Here is a 20,121-nt window from a genome sequence, read left to right on the forward strand (position 1 = left end):
CTGCCTTTCAGTTTTCTTGCTCCTCCTCCTCCTCTTTCCTCCACCACACCTCCTGTCCTGTCCCATTCCTGGAAGTAGGAAGGTAGAAATTGCCCCTAATCAAGGATAACATTTCTTTTGTTCTGTAATGAGTTTCATGTTGTTTCCTTGTCTGTGATTAAGGGCAATCTCTACTACAAGCACTATCTAATATGCATGAGTGGTAGTGTTGTTGAGCAGATAGGAACTAGAGCTCCAGGCTTCGTTTTCGGACGTCCCTGTCTGTCTGGCAGCTCGCCTCATTTGGCAAGCCTGCTAAATGGGCTGTGAAAGACCTTTAGATAACCCTTAAGTAAGTGTGTGTTTGCCTGTATGTGTGTGGGTTTGCTTGACAAGCACATGCCCCATATAATGTGACATTAATAATTAACACAGAGATAGAATCTGTGGCAGGAGCGTGCATCTATAATATGACAATGTTGTCAACTTTAGCGTCCGTTTGTATTTGCTGTGATGCTCTCAAGTCTTTTTGCGTTCACATTTGGCTTTCTTTTTTTTTTTTTTAGCATGCATTGTCATATTATGTCATGATGCACCTTGAAATTGGATTTAGGATGTGGTTTTGCATGCTGCCCATCCCAGATTCTGTTTGCATTGCACCTGCCCCCACACCAGCTCCTCTACAAAGCAATGCAATGGCCCCACCTTCTGGTCAGCATGTGTAACTACAAGATGAAAAGTTAAGATCTTCCTCCTCCCAAACACTTGGCTTTCCTAAATGCTTTTCTGAAGTGCTTTACTGTAAGCATGTGACAGTAAAGGTAACTTTTAATGGATGTTAAAGGAACAATTAATAGAAATTATCATTGTTTGCAAGTGTGGTGATATAGGGCCGGTTTTATTTGTTTATTTGTTCATGAGTAAGGTTGGTATAACAAATATTTCACTGCTCATTTTTCCCCACAGACAGACTGCCAATCAACAATATGCATTTTTCTTCAAAAATTACAAAATAAATTAATCTACAGATTGAAAATAAATAAATCTATCTCAATTTCTGAGATTATGCACACTGGGATTGAACATACATGAAGAAGGGTCTTGCAGCACATCAAAGCCATCTGAAGGCTAAATTTGAACTTCTTTGTAAACTTTTTCTGCAAAAGAGAAAGCAAGCAATGCATTTCACATGTGCTTTATAAAGGACAAGTAAGCCTGAAGAAGTATAAGTAAAATAGTTCCTCACTCTTCCATTTGTAGTACATTTTTAAACAAATACTTTGACCTTTTAAAGGGGCAATTCACCACTTTTTATGCAGATGAAAATCACTCTTGATGGTAAGTGCAGTCAACTGAAGAAATAAGTTCCAAAGTGCTGCTATATTGACCAAGAAAGCTGAGTTCTCCTGTTCGCAGAGTCATACCTGCAGAACCAGAATGCACTGCACGAAAGCCTCCAATGTCCACAGCCATGTCGCCGTACACAGATGCCGCATTGCTTTGGCTTGTTGCTGCGTCATGTCAGTGTCGCTGCCATATTGGATGGGGCAAGACTGGCCTCTAAACACAAACATGTAAATGGGGTTAGCTTTGTTTTCTTCTGGATAAACAACACTGTAATGTTCATTTCATTTTTATATTCAAGGATTCATGATATACATTGAGTAGATCAGAAAAAAGTGAAAACTTTGTTTTTCTTAGATCATAAACCCTAGGAGCAAACAGGATATTTATTTAGCCAAAACATTTTTTTTTTCCTTTTTCATTTTGGTCAGGTTTGATTTTTAGAATATAAATTAACAATAAATGTGAAGACTTTTAAATATATAAAGATCTTTTTTTATAACCATCAAATTAAATATTTCTTCTATACACAGTCAATTTAAAGGGGGAAGGCAGTAAACTGACTGATCCTGCCATAATTGAAAGCCAAATGATTTAAGGCTACTCTTGACTAAATGATGTGGTAAAACTTATTACCGTGCTTTAGCCAGATAAATAATGGCCAGTCAAAGTGAATGGCATGCCGGAAATGAGAGTTTCTATAATGTATACGAGAGCTGAAAGAGAGAGAGCTGTAATCTGCTTATCAGCATCCGCCTCGCAGTCCCAGGATGATGATGGTGTTGCTGCTAGTGAATTAGCATTTCATTAGCTGTGTGTGTGTGTGTGTGTGTGTGTGTGTGTGTGTGTGTGCCATGGCCTGGTTAGATTACAACCCGGTTCACAGACCTCACCAGCGGCAACAGATTGACTTACAATATGGAATCAAGGTGTCATGAATTTCACCAAAGCCAGTATATCCTGTCTAATCCATGCGGGGAAATAAAGGAGCAGGACATGTAATCTGAGGCTGCTGAGCTCACGGCTCCCCAGGGACGTGCACTCTGTCAGCCTGTCCCAAACCCTTCACACATGTCCACGCTGCTGGGAGCTCATCTGTCTCCATGAGATTACTGGAGCTGTATAGGAGGAGGCGGAGCCAAACTGCAAGAGCTGCAAAAAAAAAAAAGAAAAAGAAAAAGAAAAAATAGCTGAGTTTACATTTGTCAAATTGTGTGTATCTTATAATCCAAGCCACTTTAGGCTGAAGATGAGTCAAACGTAAACATGCATATTAGAAACATTCACTGTTAGCAAAACAGTCTAAGACAGAGGTTCTCAATTTTCTCTCAGCAAAGGACAAGATAGAAAATATGTCCACATGTATGTCTCTGGAATAATTTGACATAGCCTATTTTTTTTACACTTTTTTACACACACAACTTTACAATGAGATGTATTAAAAATAATTGCACAGGGTCCACACAGAATACACATAAATAGAGAGATTTACACACACACGCACACACACACACACACACACACACACACACTACATTAAATATTAAACAACATGTATTATTTGTTGAATATGTCTGCCATGGCCCCGTGAGCGTCTCCAGACCATTATTGGAGAACCGCTGCTTTAAAAAAGAAATTTGTTTAGTCATCAGTTTGTGGTATACTCGACCTTGCAGCCCAGCAGGAGGGCAAGAGGGGAACTCTTCCCTATAGGAAATCAATAAAGTAGGTAAAAAAAAAAGGTTGTATCATGTAACACCCTGGGGGTACATCGACTTCCTTGGGCATTGACTGAGGTCACAAACTGCAAATTTACAACATGGAAAGCCAAACAAATACTTGCTCATTAGATATGTCCAAATTTTTCTGTACTTTTCTTAATATTGTGACATGACTCTTCTAACTTTTTGCCTTTTTTTTTTAACACAAACGTGAGAATCCCTTATTAGTAGTGTCTTCTGCCAGAAACTGCAGATGTTTGCCCAGTCTTATAGATTTTGAACGACACATTTTGCTATGCAGCAGGGATACTGAGCTTCCTTTGCCAGAGGGGCACTTTTGCAAGGCGACAAGAGGCACGTGGCCAGTTAATAAGCAAACATTAATGGTGTTACTTCTAAGATGAAATTAATAAACATTAAAAGACCCATAAGTCATCTTCTCTCATGTTTATTTTAAAATTAACTGACCTATTAAGTAGATTAGTTTAGGATTGACAGATAAATCAGATATTTTAGTGCATTTAATAACTGCAACTGCATTTTAGTGTTAAATGCTTTGCAAGGTTAAACATCTGGAAGCTCTTGCAGCATGCAATCACTGAAATGTCAGAATGTTATAATGAGCATAAACTGCTCTTACATGAGAGAGAATGAAGAGCATATTTAAGCTTTTTTTAGTGTGAAATACACATTTATGACATCAGTGTTAACCTCATTTCTGTGAAACTTTTGCTTTTCTTCAGCCGATAGTTGTCTATAGATAGAGTCTGAACCCACTGCACTTTGCACAGCCTGAAAGGTCGTCACAGAATGATCGGCCTTCTCTGTTACTAACAGCTGAAATTATCCTGTCATACAAAGCTGACATATCTGTCCCTCCTTCCTGGGAAAACAGAGTGAATCAATTTATTTCCATTGTGAACTGTTGAAGGGTTACCCTGCATTCTATTCGGGGCCAGATGTGGCCCAAGGGATGCAAGTTGAGTGTCACTGCTATACAGCAACATGAGGACCACCCTTGTGATTCCCTGCACTGTTGCATATGTTGCTCGCAAACGCAAAAAGATGAGATGCTCTGCTTAACCTTTGCAGTGTGTTCACATGAAGTGCATAATGTAATAAATCTGCACCTCTTCCTTACCTGCATGGTCCCTGTACTCTCAGCTCTGTACTCTCAGCTCTAATTAAAAGATACCCTCCTGAGTCTAGAGGCTGTGGACTGGGTGTGTGTTTGTCCCAGAAGAGTGTGTTATAAACCTGCAGTAACCCAAATTGTTCCCTCAGTTATATCAAATATTCAGAAGTTCTCACATAAACTTTTCTCACCTTCAGTCACTGTCATAAACATGTTTGTCCTGTTTATGCCCCCTTTCTTCCTTCCTTCCTCTCTCCTCTGTATTTCTCTCTTTCTCTCCATCAGACTTCCTGGCCCCTCGGCGAGGGTGTCCACTGCCGGCAGTGACATCCCTCCAAGAGGTTCGGTCAGTGCTGCTGGGAACCGACGCAGTCAGGGCTTCAGTGACAAGACCAAAGCCAACTCGCACCTGAACAAAGGTAGGTTTCATGTACAACCACACACACACACACACACACACACACACACACACACACACACACACACACACACACACACACACACACACACACACACTGGCATCTCGGCCTCGGATGGCCCTTAATACCGTCATCATAACTTTGAGATGACCTTCAGGAAGTGCTCAAAAGCAGAAGTTTGTGTGCTCTTGAAAGAAAGTTTGATGTTGGAAAAGAGACAGTAACCCCGCAGCTCTTAAAAATCTTATTGTCTCGGTGTTAAAGACAATTTTAAGGTGATTATAAATCCTCTGGGTGTTTTTTGTCATAGTTAAAAATGAAAGTTAGCTCTGTTGCTTTGAGACCAAGAGAAAGTTTTAAAAAAGTGTGCCAGATAATAATGCATAGCCCTCAGCATGTAATGCTGCACTGAAACAACAAAGAATACATGAGCATTAAATCAAGATGTTTCCAGTGAATAAATGTCCTCCTTTAATGTTTAACGAGGTCACTTCAGTTCAGTTTATAGTTTAATTCTGAACATATTTCACATCATAAGGAGAGAACTCTCTGTACTCTCTGACTACAGACTGTTCTTTACAGTGTTAGTATGGAAAAGTCTCAGCTTCTGCCTTTGTCCGGTTACTGTTTTAAGGACTTTGTCACAGTGTAGAAGGTGACAAGCTGTGATTTATTAGAGTATCAGTTAAGGTGTTACTGGGACCTCCGTTTGGTTGCTGTGCACAGACTGTGTTCGTCCCCACAGGGTGGAGAGGTTAGTGTAGGTGTGGCCAGCTGGAGCACAGTTTTAGCTTGAATTTGTTTGAGATTTTGCTCAAATGTGGCATCCAAACATTTTGAAGCATCAATACTAGTTTTTTAATTAACTTAAATACTTTGTAGTAATTATTACAAAGCAAAGAGACTGATTGTGGGGATGATTGGTCCCATGCAAAGAGTATTTTTAATGTGTTTGTTTCTGAAAATAAAGAAGCGATTTCTTAGAAATCATGCCACTTCTTTCTTTCTAATGTGGATGAACATGTTTCACTATGCTGTCAGTAGGAATCCTGAAAACTAGGGCTGTGTTTAGTTTGGAAGAACAGCGCCCTCTGCCTGTTTGGTGAAGTTTAACAATCCAGCAAAATGTTCTCTAGGAATTCTGATAGATTGGAATCATTCCAATTTTGTTTCTGAAAGAGCATGTATTTTTCCATCACTTTGGTATTGAGAATAACTATAAGTACTACAGTACCCATGAACTTTGGCTGCCGTTGCTATGGAGCCAGTCAGATGCATTAATGAGCTGTAGCAAATCCCATCAAGATGTAATCTTTACCTCCCACTCACTGTTTGGGGCATATGCAGCGGAATTTCAAGCTGGAAAAATAGATGTTTCTTGTTAAAAATATCCCTTAAGGCTCATAGTTACTGAGGTTTTTTTTATGCACACAGGCTTGTACCTTTATTTTTAGTATCTGAGCAATATTTTCTAATGCAGTTGTTCATCTTATGTGGCAATAATTCGACCAAGCGAGTTTCGTATACATCCAGAAGCTCCAACACTCACTGCATCACCCTGTGAGAGTTTATTTAGCTATAATGACCTGCTCACTGTACATTATCAGGTTTATTACATGGCTACTTACTAGAAAAAACAGCAGTCTGACACAATATATCGATTCAAAAAAAGATTTATTGATTTAAAAATGTTCTCTAGAGTCTGTGATGAGAACTGCATCCATAGCAACGGTCTGTTATTCATAGTAGCGGTCTGCTATTCAGAAATAACAGACCGTATGCTGTGATTGACCAATCAGAATCAAGTATTCAACAAAGCCATGTAATAACACAAGATAACATCATTTAAACAAAGTTCGCCCAGCCTAGGAACATACAGAATCAAGAATAGACCTGTTTTCTATCGTGTGTTTGTATTTTAGTCGGACCTGTACCCTCACACGTTTATTCCAAACCTCTCTGACCCAGTTTAACTAATTCTGCCCAGTGTTATTGTTCTGCAGCATACAAACGGAGTGTTTGGCAGTATATTTAGTCAGACCAGTGTTGAAATAGCTCCTGTCACAACTCAGTGGGCCAAAGCTTTATATAGACTGTGTTAGTGTTCACAGTCTAAACTCATTACCCTGCATCAGACAGAGAGCTCTGACCGCCCAGAGAGACGGAGACAGGGCCAGAGAGAGAAAGTGTGTGTGTGTGTGAGAGAGACAGAGAGAGAGAAAGAGAGATTGTGTGTGTGTCTGTGTTTAAATTGTGACAAATTAACTGGGACCAACACTGTGAGCAGCCTGTGGGACTCTTAGTCTGATGTGTGGCTCCACAGGAGACAGTCGTGTGTTTGTGGACATGTGTGGGTTTATTAATACGTGCGTGACAGTATTCAATGTATAGTCCCACAGTTTTGGAAATACTGTTAATCGCCATCTTGCTGAGACTCAGATAAGAAGATTGATGCCACTCTCATGTCCGTCTGCAAAATATGAAGCTACAGCTAGACACCAGTTAGCTAAGCTGAGCATTAAAAACTGGAAACGAGGGAAACAGCTGACCCAGCTCTGACCTCTAAAGCTCTATAATCAGCAAGTTATCTTGTTGACAACAACTAGTCTTCTTGGCTGAGTCCAATTTTTTAAGACTCTTCCAGTTTTCTGTCTATAAATGACAGTGTACACAAACATTTTTGTAACTTTCCTTTAATGTAAAATTAAGTTTCATGTTCATAATAAAACATCGATTATTAAATAACTTTATCCAAATGTGCTCCAGATTACTGCCAGGCCACATCCTTTTCCTTTTTCCAACATTTCCTCTCCCCTTTTCTCCTCCTATCTTCTGTCACACTTTCTTTCCCTCTCTTCTCGTGTCCTCAGCTCTTCTCTTTATCCTGTTTTTGGAGTCTGTTGCTCCTCTTATTGCTGACGACATGTTAGCATGTGCGTTAGTGTGGCTGTGACGTTACTATCTGTCGCTTTATACATGATGCAAACCATCCTGTGGCACATGCTTGTAAACTGGTCATTGGCCAAGTGATCGGTGCATCTTTATCTGTTTATTTAATCTGTACAAAAAGAGGAAGTATAAAAATGAGAAGTAGCAGTTTTCTAGGCCTGCTAGTGACTTCCTGGAGAGTTGCAGGTAAACTTATTAATTTAAATTTCCCTGGAGTCTTGCTTATACTTTGAGGTTACTCTGTGGTTTGCGCTAAGCTAACCTGAAGCTGTAGCTTTATATTTATGGTAAAGATATGAGATTGGTAACAGTTGTGTTGATTTAACTGTTGACAGCAGAGTGAAAAACATATTTCCTGAAAAGTTGAACCACTAAAAGCAGCAGGAGTAATAGCAACAAGAACAGACCAAACCTCTGCTAGAATACAGATCGATTTACAATTTATCAACATTGTTGTGTGTGTGTGTATGTTTGGTTGTAGCAGGCCATATGATTGGCAGTAGCTATGATGAGAATCACTCATCGACCCCCCCTCCTTCGCTCCCCGTTGTTGACATGCTGCCAAGCCCCTCCCCTCTGCCATAGCCCTACACCGCACTCCTTCTCCTCCCACCCCCTCCTCCCCCTCCTCCTCCTCCTCCTCCTCCTCGTCCTGCACTCTCTGGATGACTGGCCGTGGTTTGGAACTCTTCCCTCCTCTCCTGTCCATCTCCTTCTGTCCTTCTCCTTCTTTCTCTGTTTTCCTGCTGGACGTCTGCAGCACCCATGAGGTTTGTCAGCATGCACTTGTAGATCACCAGGTTGTCATTTCAGATGTAAAACTTGACCTTTGCATTGAACTTTTGAAAGTGTAATAGCAGATTTAGTCAGTTTTACTGACTTATTGGTTATGCTGCTGGAAATGTATGCAGCAGATTTTTTTTATGCAGAAGAAAGGAGTTTTTTTTTCTGTAAGTGGATGTCAAGTTAGTTTTCCTTGCCCTTTTTGCAAAGAAGTAATGAGGTTGTAGGGATATTGGTCAACTAATTAGCCAACTTCTCGCTAATTTAGTGTGAAACTAACACTGATTTTAGGGATGTCCTTTTGCTACCAAGCTGTGATTAAAAATATGACATATGTCTAATATTACAGTTTAATTTTGTCTCAAAAATGCATGTTGGGACTTCCATGGTGCACATTATGCTGTAGATGCTTGTTGATGGTTTTGCTGATGGTCAGAGAGACACCTGCAGCTCCTATTGTGAGGCCAGATCTGCTCTGTGTCAATGCTTGTGACACCAGAATGGAGTCGTGTAACTGCACGGCTGTACAGTAAGGAAGCAGACCTGAGTCTTCTCTTCTGCTCTGCATTAACGCAAGGCGACAGGGCCTGGGTGTCCACAGAGTGACACAGAGCAGAGGGACAGGGAGAGCAGGGGGCACCTGGGGTTGTGTGTTTGTGTATGTGCACGCTTCTGTTGCCCATGTGTTTCTGTGTGTGTGTGTGTGTGTGTGTTTGTATGGCTGCCTGGTGCCCTGGCTGAATGAATAGCCTTCTGATGAGCCGTAGCGTCACTGTTTGAGTGTATTCATGTGGAGAAACTTTAAAAAGTTTCAGTCTCCGCACAAAAGCCGGCTGTCCCTCTCACTTTTTGGAGTACAATGACTGAGGAGGGGAGAGAGGGAGAGAGCGCAGGCTTCTGAAATCTGAACATGATGAGTAAGCAAACACCTGCAGCCTCGAACTTTGTGCCAATTTCATTTAATTTGTGCAGATTTTACAAATGAAATTAGAGCTGCAACAATTAATTGATTAGTTGTCAACTGTTTAATTAATCTGCAACTATTTTAATAATAAATTAATCATACTTAGTAATTTTCTAGCTTCTTAAAGGAGAATTCTATAATATATTTACTGTAGTAAATCATAAAATGAGCACAATATATCATCAGTGATTAAGGAAGCTAAATTGAAGCTTCTTTGACAATAACGTTACAGCCGTGGTTTGAAATTTCCATTCCAGTTCATAGCTTTTTGCTCGTTTCAGATTAATTAGACTTCAAATTAATGCCAAATGTTTGCCAGAATGCGAAAGTGTCTGTTTATGAGTCGTAAGAAGTCATCAATAATCCTTTAGAGGGAGTAGATATTCATAACAGTTAAACTGAGCTATATGTTAATGAAGTTACAGTATAGGACTCATTGTCATTTGTCAAATTACGCTTGTCTTGCACTCCTGCAGTATTCCTGCAGCCTGCCTGAGCTTCCTTGGAGGGGAGGAGGTGGAGGAAACAGCTTGCTTCAATCATAGATTGTATAGTAAAGAGGATTTCAACCTATTTAATATACCATTCATGACTCCAAATCACTATTTGGACTGCAGTACTAATTTGTGGAAATGTAATTGTTACATATTGCTCCTTTAAATATGAGAGTTTCCTGTTTTATTTACTCCTCTATGACAGCGAACTGAATATCTCTGAGTTTTGCACAAAACAAGACATTCTAGGAGGTTATATTTGACATTTTATGGACAAAACAACTAATCCACTAATCAAAAAAACATCCAACAGTTTAATTACAATAAAAATAATCATTAGTTGCAGCCCTGTAGTGAATGAAGTAAAGCTGACCAATCACTAACCCGTACCATTCTCACAATGCTCTCTCTGTGCAGCACATGTGAGAAATCTTCTCTGCGCGTTGGGTTTTAAAGAACAAACATGTTTTCAGAGTCGCTATATGGGAGCGACCTGTGTTTAAGTAGGGCAGTTTCAGGTCAGCAAATTGGTCGCTCACTGACTGAGAAGGTTTAGCTTAATGTCTTGTGACCAGTGCGACCGTGAGAAGGCGTGCGATGCCTAAACAGCATCAGCCGACGCTGCTTTTAATGGATTTACGGGTTGTTGTTTTTTTTTCATGTGCAAGTTGTCACACCGCTGTGCTCTGGTCACTGGTCCTGCATTTGAAGTTGCTTTTGAAGTTGCAGAGCAGAACAAACATCCCCCTCTTCCCTAAGCTTGACATGCATGCACAGGCATGTTACACACGGAGAGAAAAGTGTTGACACTTGTGTGAAATTACATGGTTTTCCTCTGCTGTAGACAGGCATTAACACACAGGAACACACACACACAGACGCACGAGTGTGACGATCCATGAAAAGAGCCACTTCGGCTGATTTCCCAAAACGCCTTGATGTTATCGGGACGCTCCGAGAGGAGCAGGGAGCTGCTGAGCCGACCCTGAGACAGAGGCAGAACGGGTGAGACAGGTTTTTGTGGCAGACAGGAAGCGCAGTGGTGGTCTGTTATCCTTTCCCCTTTAGGTGCTCCTCAACTGTCATTTTCTGCTCCAGATTTTATACTCTAATGACTGCTGTAATTAAGCTGTTGAGTCGTAAACAGTGAAATTCTTTCAACATGTTTCCTCAAGCTCAGCCAGCTCGACCAGCGTGGTGAAAGAGGGGCAATGGTGCAGTTTAATTCCAGGATTTGGCCCAAGGCTGCACACACAGGGTCATTAGGTCAGTGACCCATTCTCAGGGCATGTTAAGAGCATTCTGTTTATTTTTTAAGGGAAAGTGCTTCCCCAAGTGCATTTTGTGCTGATAAGGAAAAGCTTGTTTCTCAAATTGCAGCCAGAGAAAAAAGACAGATTAATCCATTGTGACAATTTATGATTAGAATATTTCAGCATTTCTTTCTAGCAGGTTTTTATCCATTCAGTGGTGGTTGTCATCATCAATTGTGAGGTTGATTATTGAGTCTCATTCATAAAATGTTAAGTGTTTGACGAGCTGGAAATGAGACTCAACAATCAACCACTTCAAGCCACCAATCGTAGGGATGTTCATGATTAATCATTAACCGATGTGAAATAAACCCTGACAAGGTAACGCATCATCATGAAGGTGTTTATTTTACAGTAATGGCCTGCTCACTGTGTGATGTAGCACTTCTTACATGGTTACTTACTTACAAAAATCAATATTTTGACTCAAAATATCAATTTTAAAATGATTTTATGGAATTTGAAATTATTGTATTGCTTCTCCAGAGACTTTGATCAGAAATAACAGACCTTAGAATGCTGTAATTGACCAATCAGAATCAAGTATTTAACAAACTATTAATCACAAAATTTGCAACCCTAAGTTAGTAATTTGACAACCTGGGAATGAGACTCAACAACCAACTATGTTCCTCCAGAATAGCTTTCTGCACCTTTAAATGTGAAATTTTAGCAATTTTTTTTTTTTCAAAATTAAATTTTCATCCCACTTTGCAGTCATTTTATTAAATGTAAAAATATCAGGTTAAATTTTTAAGCATCAGAAAAGTGACTAACATTTTGTAAGTGTTGAACCTTGTCTGGTAACCTCAGTTGGGTTCATGATGCAACAGTGTCCAAGTCCATCACTCTAGTTGTCACTTCTGACCCGACACGTTGAAGATTGACCACTTTCCTTCATCCTTGGCAACCCAACTGGAGCGTGTCAGCCCCGGTCACTGGGTCCAGTCATGACAACTAGCAGCCATCCCAGTGCTGTCCAGGGCCTCTCCATGTCCTGCCTTTTCTTCTTCTGTTCCTTTCTGACCTGAAATCCCAGCTGACCCCATTCGCGGACAGCACAGACCGTCCCACTGGCCCACATGAAAGCTTCACTCATCCCAAACCTGCAGTGCCAGTCCCCTCATTCTCTGTGCCTGCTCCATAATCGCAGCAGGTCCCCCTCTCATTCAGCCGCCTCCAATAGGAAGCCAGCTATTAGCAACCTGACCCACTTTTCCGATTGCTAACTGCTAGCACGGCTAATTGGGCTCTAATCACTTCCTAATGGCTGCATTGTTTCAGGCTGCTCTCGCTAAATGCTAAACAGGGAGAGAAAGGAGAGGCGGCGAGCGAGTGCCTATTTCCAATTAGGGCATGAAAGGGGCTGTAAAAATGAAATAAAGTGGAGAGCCAGATGAGAAAAGGGTAAACAAGCGGGTGGAGTGTTTAATATTCCATGTAAATGCTGACTTAATGAGACCATATGAATAACATATGAACACGAAATTAATGTAGCCCATGTGAATTAAAGGAAACTTCACTCGTAACCAAACGAACACTGTGAGAGTTATAGGATCATTTGCCCGTGTGCACCATCGGAAAGAATTATTCTATATGCACCACACTTAGTACTTACCAAAAGTTTTATTTTCTTTAAAAAATCCCAATAGAGTCAGAGAATTTATTCTTTTTTGAATACAAATCAACTTACATTTTCTAAAATCGTTTTGCTAATGCAACAACTTGCCTAACATCACACCTGGCATTAGAAGGCATGTCTTGAGTGACCGCTTGTGATTGGCTCTCACTTCCCTCCTCTATAGGCAAATAAAAATATACATCATTTTCTGTTTGCAAAACCCAAATGTGCTGTTTCTTTTAACTGGCTCCTCTTCTCTTCTTTTAACTTTTAACTCCTTCGCCCACATGGAAATCAGACAGCGTCTCCACAAGAATCTGTTTTGCCTGTTCTCAATTCAGATTCAGATTACTTTATTGATAGAATTTATTATTCGCATAAAATGGAAATTCATCTTTTGCACTGGCATATGGGACGACTCACACCGAACGCAACAATCCAAACAATCCCACATTAAAGAGCTGAAATCTCACTGTGGCGGTGATAAAAGCGATGAGTAGATTGTTCTTCCACTGACATGTCAGCCATCAGAACCATCCCAACAATACTTACACAGCAGTATTTAATAAATAAGTAACTGCACAGTAAAGTTAAAGTTTTCAATGTGACTTCTTTTTGTTCTGCATTTTATGACATACATGAGAATTTCAGCTGATTAGACGGTCTTCCAGTGTGTCCCAGGACATATTAGTGTTCACACTGCTAAAACAAAGTGGTCACATTCGGCCCAGATCACCTCTGAATACGCCCTCAGTGCATCATGGGTACAGTCACACCTGTGTTTAGAGCTGTCCACTTGTGATCGGATCAGCCGGGGCGTTATGTTAATGGCAGGTGTAAACGGGGCCTGATTCTTTGTTCTTTCAAGATGCTGTCACTGAAATTCTTGAAACAGGTTTATCCTTTATTTGAGGGCTGTGGACCCCGCCTGCAGCCTTTTGCTGCATGTAATTCCCCCTTTCCCTGCCCTCACTTAAGCTGTCCTATCATTAAAGGCATAAAAGGCCCCACAGAAATAGTCTGGTTGTGAGGAAATAAAAATGCTTTGTTTGCTTATGGATTGGTCGATGAGTTTCGACTCAATTTCCTGAAGAAGACTCTGTGACTGGAAACACTCAGTACCTTTGATTTATTTCTATCCAGCTACAGATCGATCTGTATTGGAAAAATGGTGTGGAAGAAGTTAGTCTGCACATTGTACTCACTTATTTCAGGTAAAATTCAAGTAAACAAACAGCACAGGGATCATATGTACGTAAATGCACAGAGTCCAAGGAAAGAAACGTGTCTTGTACTGAAGTCAGGAGAGGCAGGTGAGAAAAAAAAAATGCTGGTGATATGTTTTCGAATTCCGATCTAGCCTAAATAGTTTTTTCTTTTGTTTTTATGACTTGAGATCAGCTGAAAAAGGGATAATCTTTTTTAGTTCCTTCAGTTTTCATCTATAAAAGAAGTGGAAATAAAAGTAATACCATGTAAAAAAAAAAAAAACTTTTCTATCTGTGAAAAAAAAAAGTAATTCAGAAAAGCTTCTGTAGTTTTGATTCTCATTAAGACAAGACGACTTTTAAAGCTAAGTAATTAAGAAAAATAACTTTTAACATGAAGTTTTCTTTGCGGTCTATTAAGAGCCTAAACTCCCATGGGTGTGAGGTGGTGACTGCAGTTGCATGAGGAGGCACAGTGCAGCAGCAGCAGCAGCAGCAGCAGTGGTATAAATTTAAGTCTGTGTGTGATGTTTTTATGTGTGTGTGTGTGTGTGTGTGTGTGTGTGTGTGTGTGTGTGTGTGTGTGTGTGTGTGTGTGTGAGGGGTGCGTTTCAACGGAACTGTTATGATTAATTCCACCCAGTGTGCTCCCTGCACAGGCCCTCTCCCTCACTGGCCGTTGGTGTTTGAATATTCAAATGTTACTGGTCTGAGCTGCTGGGAGCATCACACTGACAACCTCAGCAGCCCTCAGAATACTCCAGCTCTCATTTTAGTGTCAGCAGTGACTTTCAGCAGGGATTTCAGCTCCTCTTTTGCTCCTCCACTTCTTGGTAAGTTTGCTTGCTGAGATGCTGCTGAGTCACTTGTTGCAGATTTACTCAGAGAGTTTATATTTGGGTTTACTGGAGCATGTGTACACAGCAAGAAGGCTTTCTGATTCTTCTCATCTGCAGGTTAAAGTGCTCTTTTTAATCCTGTGTAGGAATCTAATCTACGAGGGACTGACTAGATGTAACCAGATGTAACCAGACTGTTTTTTTTCTAAAGCAGAGGGACGCTGACCAAGAGCAGTCCATATAAGTCCAAGCCTTATAAGTGCAGCAGCGGCCCGCTTGGCAACGCTTTAAAGCACTCGAGCCTGCTCCTCATTGTTTTTATAAACAGTTTGTGATGGGCTCTTCTCATTGTTAGTGCTAAGGGGTTTTTAACAGTTTTGGTGGCTAGCCCGAAGGAAAGTAATGGCACGTTTGGCTGCATCAACACAGGCCACCACCACCTCCAGGCCCTTATAAGGCCTCTTTGTGTGGGGTCAAAGACGACTCACCCTCAGCATCTGGTTTCTCTTCTCTCCCCCAGATCCTCCCCTCCGCTTGACTTCTCCTCCTCCTCGTCTGTACCTTCCTATCTCATTGTTTTAACGAAATGTCTCTGTTCTGGTGCAGATTCCTCAGAGGGCATGACCTCACAGCCTTCGGTGATGACTGAGCATGCTCCGTCCTCCGCGGTGACCGTCAGCTCCTCCACCAGCATCCCCGCTGCTACCTCCGCCCCGATTCCTCCCCCATCGTCATCCTCATCCTCCGCTTCCACAGCCATTCCCCAGCCCAACGGCAAGCCCTGGAGGAGCAAGTCGATGAGCTCAAAGCACACTTCCTCTCCTTCGCCCTCCTCCACCAGCATCTCCTCCATGCAGTCCGTCAAGCAGGAGAAGGACTCCTCTTCGAAGGCCGCCCCAGCGAGTGAGGCTCCTCCTAAAGCTGTCGCTCAGAAGTCAATGCTTGAGAAGCTGAAGCTCTTTAACAGTAAAGGAGGCTCCAAATCCTCCACCTCCTCCAATGGCGTAGGGGCCCAGACAGATAACGCTGCCCCAGCCAGGCAGCTCGCAGCGGGGCAGGTGGAGAAAGCCGAGGCTGGCTCCAACACCGACCCCTTGGAGGAAGATGATGGCAATGTCCGGCCGGGAATGAACGGGACCGGTAACGGAACGGCATACGGGGCAGCTCCCTCAGCAGGTATTACTACTATCGCCACAACCGCCAGCAGCCCCAAAATCGCCCTGAGGGGCATCGCCCAGCGCACTTTCAGCAGAGCTTTGACTGCCAAGAAGGGCAACGTCAAAGGCGCCGAGAAAGACAAGGACAAGGAGAAGGGGAAGGAGAAGGAGAAGGAGAAAGGGAAGGAGGTGGGGAAACGCATCTCTGTCCCCGACAGGACAGAGCTCAGGGGAGAGGAGCTTAAGGAGGAAGTAGCACCTGTTGCTGTAGACACTGACAGCTCCAACAAAAGGACCTCTAAAATCACCAGCTTCATTCCCAAGGGGGGTAAAGTGGCCAAAAAGGAGAGTTCCACCCCTGCACACAGCGGAATACCAAAGCCAGGAGGCAAAGCCCCAGGAGTCGGGGGGAAAGCCTCCTCAGTGAAGGAGGCGGGGGAGAGGCCTCGGAGCATGCGGTTAGGAGGGGGTCTCGCCATGCACCGCGGCGCCCTGGACAGAGACAGGGACAGCAGACACTCCAGCTCCACTTCCAGTCTGGCCTCCACAGAGGGAAAGAGCAGCGCCGCCCCGGTGGCAGGAGGAAGCACTACACAGAGTACAGCCAGCAACACTGTCAGCGTGCAGCTACCTCAGACTCAACAGCACCACAGCCACCCCAACACGGCCACCGTCGCACCTTTCATGTACAGGTGAGACACACAGACAAAGGCTAGAAACACCCGCTTGAATATCAGAATAATCGATTACAGATTTAGTATTTCTAAATCATTGAGGGTTTATTTTAGCATTCTGGGTAATGTAGGCAAGCTAATACTACCATTAGCTACTGTTAGCGATCACTAACAATAGCTACAGTTAATGAACACTGCCATTAGCAACTACTACTACAGGTGGAAAAGTAAAAGTCAGGACAGGTTATCCTAAAGTTAGGATGGTTCACTTTGGGAAGTTAGGATGCTTGTGTAATACACATTTCCCATCTTAAGTTAGGATAGGAACATCAACTTCAGAATTGTTCATCTGTGATGGTGTTTTTCCTAAATCAGGTCCTAACCCTAATTATCATGGTTACCATGCACTGCGATTTGAAGGTGACAAATATTTACAGGAATGTATTTGTTCAGTCGTATACCTGATAACAGTTCTGAGCAAGCTGTTCCCGTGTATCTAAGCTTTTGAATAAATACAAATTGTTGTATAAGCTTCCATACTAGAGTGAGAAAAATGCACATGTCAAAGTTTGTGAAAACTTTTTTTTAAGTCATCACATATGATTTTCTGACAACATCTGAAAGTACAAAATCTGAGTCTGGCCATCTGTGAGCTGTTAAGCAGGAATGTCACATCTGTGTGTGTTCGTGTTTGTGTGCGCACAGTGTATTGTCTCCATGTGTGTGCACATGTATCTGGGCAAATATGTGTGGATATTGTGTGCCCCTGACCTCTGTCCCGCTCCCAGTGTGATAAGGAAGGAGGTCCCTCTCGTCCTCAATGAGTCCTTTCTAAACAGCCAGTCATTAGCCTCCTGACACTTCCTGCACTGCTGCCCTTTCTCCCTCTGTACATCCTGACCTGGAGCCACCCGGCCCACCTCTCCACAACACCCCCGTCCTCAGTACTCAGGAACGTCTTTTTTTTCTGTATACCTGTCAGGTAGCATTACCAGCAGGATTATGCCACCTCCACCTGTCAGAAAGAGTATGTCAGACAGAAAATTATAGAAATAAGACATAAAGTCAATGTTGAAATTGAGTTTTCCCCTCACCTGCCAAGGACTGATAAACAAAAAAGAAAATGCACTGCCAGAAAAAATGTTAGTGCTTAAAAATAACGTGAAGTTTATCAGGTCAATTTATGAGAAATTGAAGAAAATTTGGTACTACTTTCTATTACATGACTGTTAAATACTTGACCCTGATTAGTCAGTTACATCATTCTAAGGCCTGTTATTTCTGTTTTTGGTTAGTAACCATGTAATAAGTGGGATAATGTACAGTGAGCAGGTCATTATTGTGAAATAACCCCCTTCCTGCATCACCCTGCACCCTGGGATTTATGTTACAATAATGACCTGGTCACAATACATTATCCCTTATACAATAACTATCATTAATAAGTGGCATATTGACACTTAATAAACTTTAGTTAATAGTCATTTTACCGTTAACGTTGAGATTATGTTCATATATATTTGCACAAAAAGTACTTGGTTAGGGTCAAGAAAAGGTCATGCTCTGGGTTAAAATTAGTATGTTACCTGCATAAATTTACATATATAATGTAGGTTTTAATCATCAGTTACAACTTTATGATAGCCATCAAAATAATTTTAATAGAAGGTTTACCAACTAATTATTAACCATTAACAAAGCGTTACAGATATTTGGTCCATCTATTTATGCAATGATTTCTCATGTCCTTTGGTATATTTAATATAGTTTAAAAAATGTTATGAAATATAAAAGTATAAAATTGTGATTTCATTTAAATAACCTGCTAACAGTCTAAGTTTATGGGTGTTTGTTTATTAGAAGATCATAATTTTTTTAGAAGGCTAATTAGCCCATTCAGTTATTATGTCTGTTAAGCACAGAGACACTTTGAGGATGACAAAGGTGCAGTTTTTCCTGTACTTTTGTATATTTTCTGAAAACTAGTAAAGTAGAGAAAAAATAAATAAAAACGTGCATTGTTTTACACATTTAAACTTTACAGGTCAGACATAGGAAATGTAAACGTCCAGCCCCTTGGCACTTTTCTTTTTTCTAATTGGCCCTTCCAAAAAAAGTAATTGAATAGGCCTGTTACAAAAGTTTAGATGTCTTCATGTTGTGTGGAGCGGCGTAAGCAGGAGTCAGTGGTTTAAATGACTCCCACTCAGAGAGAGTTTACAGTAGTCAACAAGGACAAAGTCTAGGATCAGGCAAAGACCAAAGGCTGTACATAACCGAGAGGCATTCAAACGTCACCGTCTCAAAAAGCACCAGTCAGTGCAGCGACTGAACTGTATTGATTTATCCTTCAAAGACAACCCCTACTGGCATTTGGGGCTTAGCAGGCGTTCGTTTTGGACCCCGGTCACAAGACTTGAAACGCAGCAGATTTAAGTCTTAATCAGGTTTATCCCTCTTTCGTGACAATTTGCTGAATATTAGGTGCCCACTAAATGCACAATAATTCAGAATCGATGACACCCCCCCTTTTTGATCCCTCACACAATTTGTTTTCCCAGATCCCAAACAGACGGCGAGGAGACAGCGAACCCTGAGACGGGCTCAGGAGGACTAGGTGGAGACGTTTCCTTCACCAAGAGCAGCCAGCTCTCCATCGAGGACCTTTCAGGTGGGTGATCATGTACAGTACATGTTCTGGCTCTGTTCCATAGATGAATTATGTCTTATTGTACTTTTTTGACGCTCCCAGGTGAAGACCCAGAAACGAGGCGGTTGCGTACTGTCAAAAACATAGCAGACCTGCGGCAAAACCTGGAGGAGACCATGTCCAGTTTACGAGGAACTCAGGTCACACACAGGTAAAAATCTAATAAATTCATTCTCCCTGCTGGTTTTAACTGCAAAGGACTGGTTCAGACCCCAACTGACCCAATCTACTCTGCTTTTGAGGTGTATTTGAAGTAAATAGTAATTTAAGACACTTGTTGTTGAACTTTTGCTTCTTTATTTTCATAAATATGTTACGATTCCATTTATTTTCATCCCAGATCGTTGACTGAAAACTTTATAAAATGTGGAAAAATGCTATTTAATCTCAGGTAAATATCATAAACAATAGGCAACAGAAGAAATGCAGTGTAATTATGCTGCATATTTCAATAAATTATCCCAGCTGGTTTTAACTGGCAGTGACTGGAGATTCAGTGCTGCACCCCAACTGACCCCGCCAAGTCTGCTTCTGAGAAGTATTTGAAGTAAATACTGATGATTTGTTTTGTTTCTTACTTTGTATTTTCATCCCAAATTGCTTACTAAAAATGTAAAATCTCAGGTAAATAACATCTGCAGTAGGTAACAAGAAATGCAGTTATACTGGGTGTTTTGCCAAGAATAATCATCAGTACAAGGCATATTATTTACTTTGTATTGCATGTTCAAGTTGGTAAAAGAAAGCTACTGTAAAAAGACACATTACAGCTAGAATGCGTAACATTTCCATTCATTATTAAATTATTGAA

General features: G+C 41.4%; 1 protein-coding gene across 1 annotated transcript in view; it reads left to right on the forward strand.

Annotated features, from left to right (window-relative positions):
* Positions 1-20,121, forward strand: part of nav2a (neuron navigator 2a) — a 325,729-nt gene that overhangs the window by 231,475 nt on the left and 74,133 nt on the right. The window contains exons 7-10 of the mRNA XM_084731403.1: positions 4,465-4,598; positions 15,376-16,618; positions 19,162-19,271; positions 19,353-19,461. Coding sequence (XP_084587529.1) covers positions 4,465-4,598; positions 15,376-16,618; positions 19,162-19,271; positions 19,353-19,461 — 1,596 coding nt within the window. The remainder of the gene's footprint in view (positions 1-4,464; positions 4,599-15,375; positions 16,619-19,161; positions 19,272-19,352; positions 19,462-20,121) is intronic.

Source organism: Lutjanus erythropterus, chromosome 1 (assembly GCF_056507025.1).
Source record: "Lutjanus erythropterus isolate fLutEry1 chromosome 1, fLutEry1.hap2, whole genome shotgun sequence".
NCBI classification, from domain to species: Eukaryota; Metazoa; Chordata; class Actinopteri; order Lutjaniformes; family Lutjanidae; genus Lutjanus; species Lutjanus erythropterus.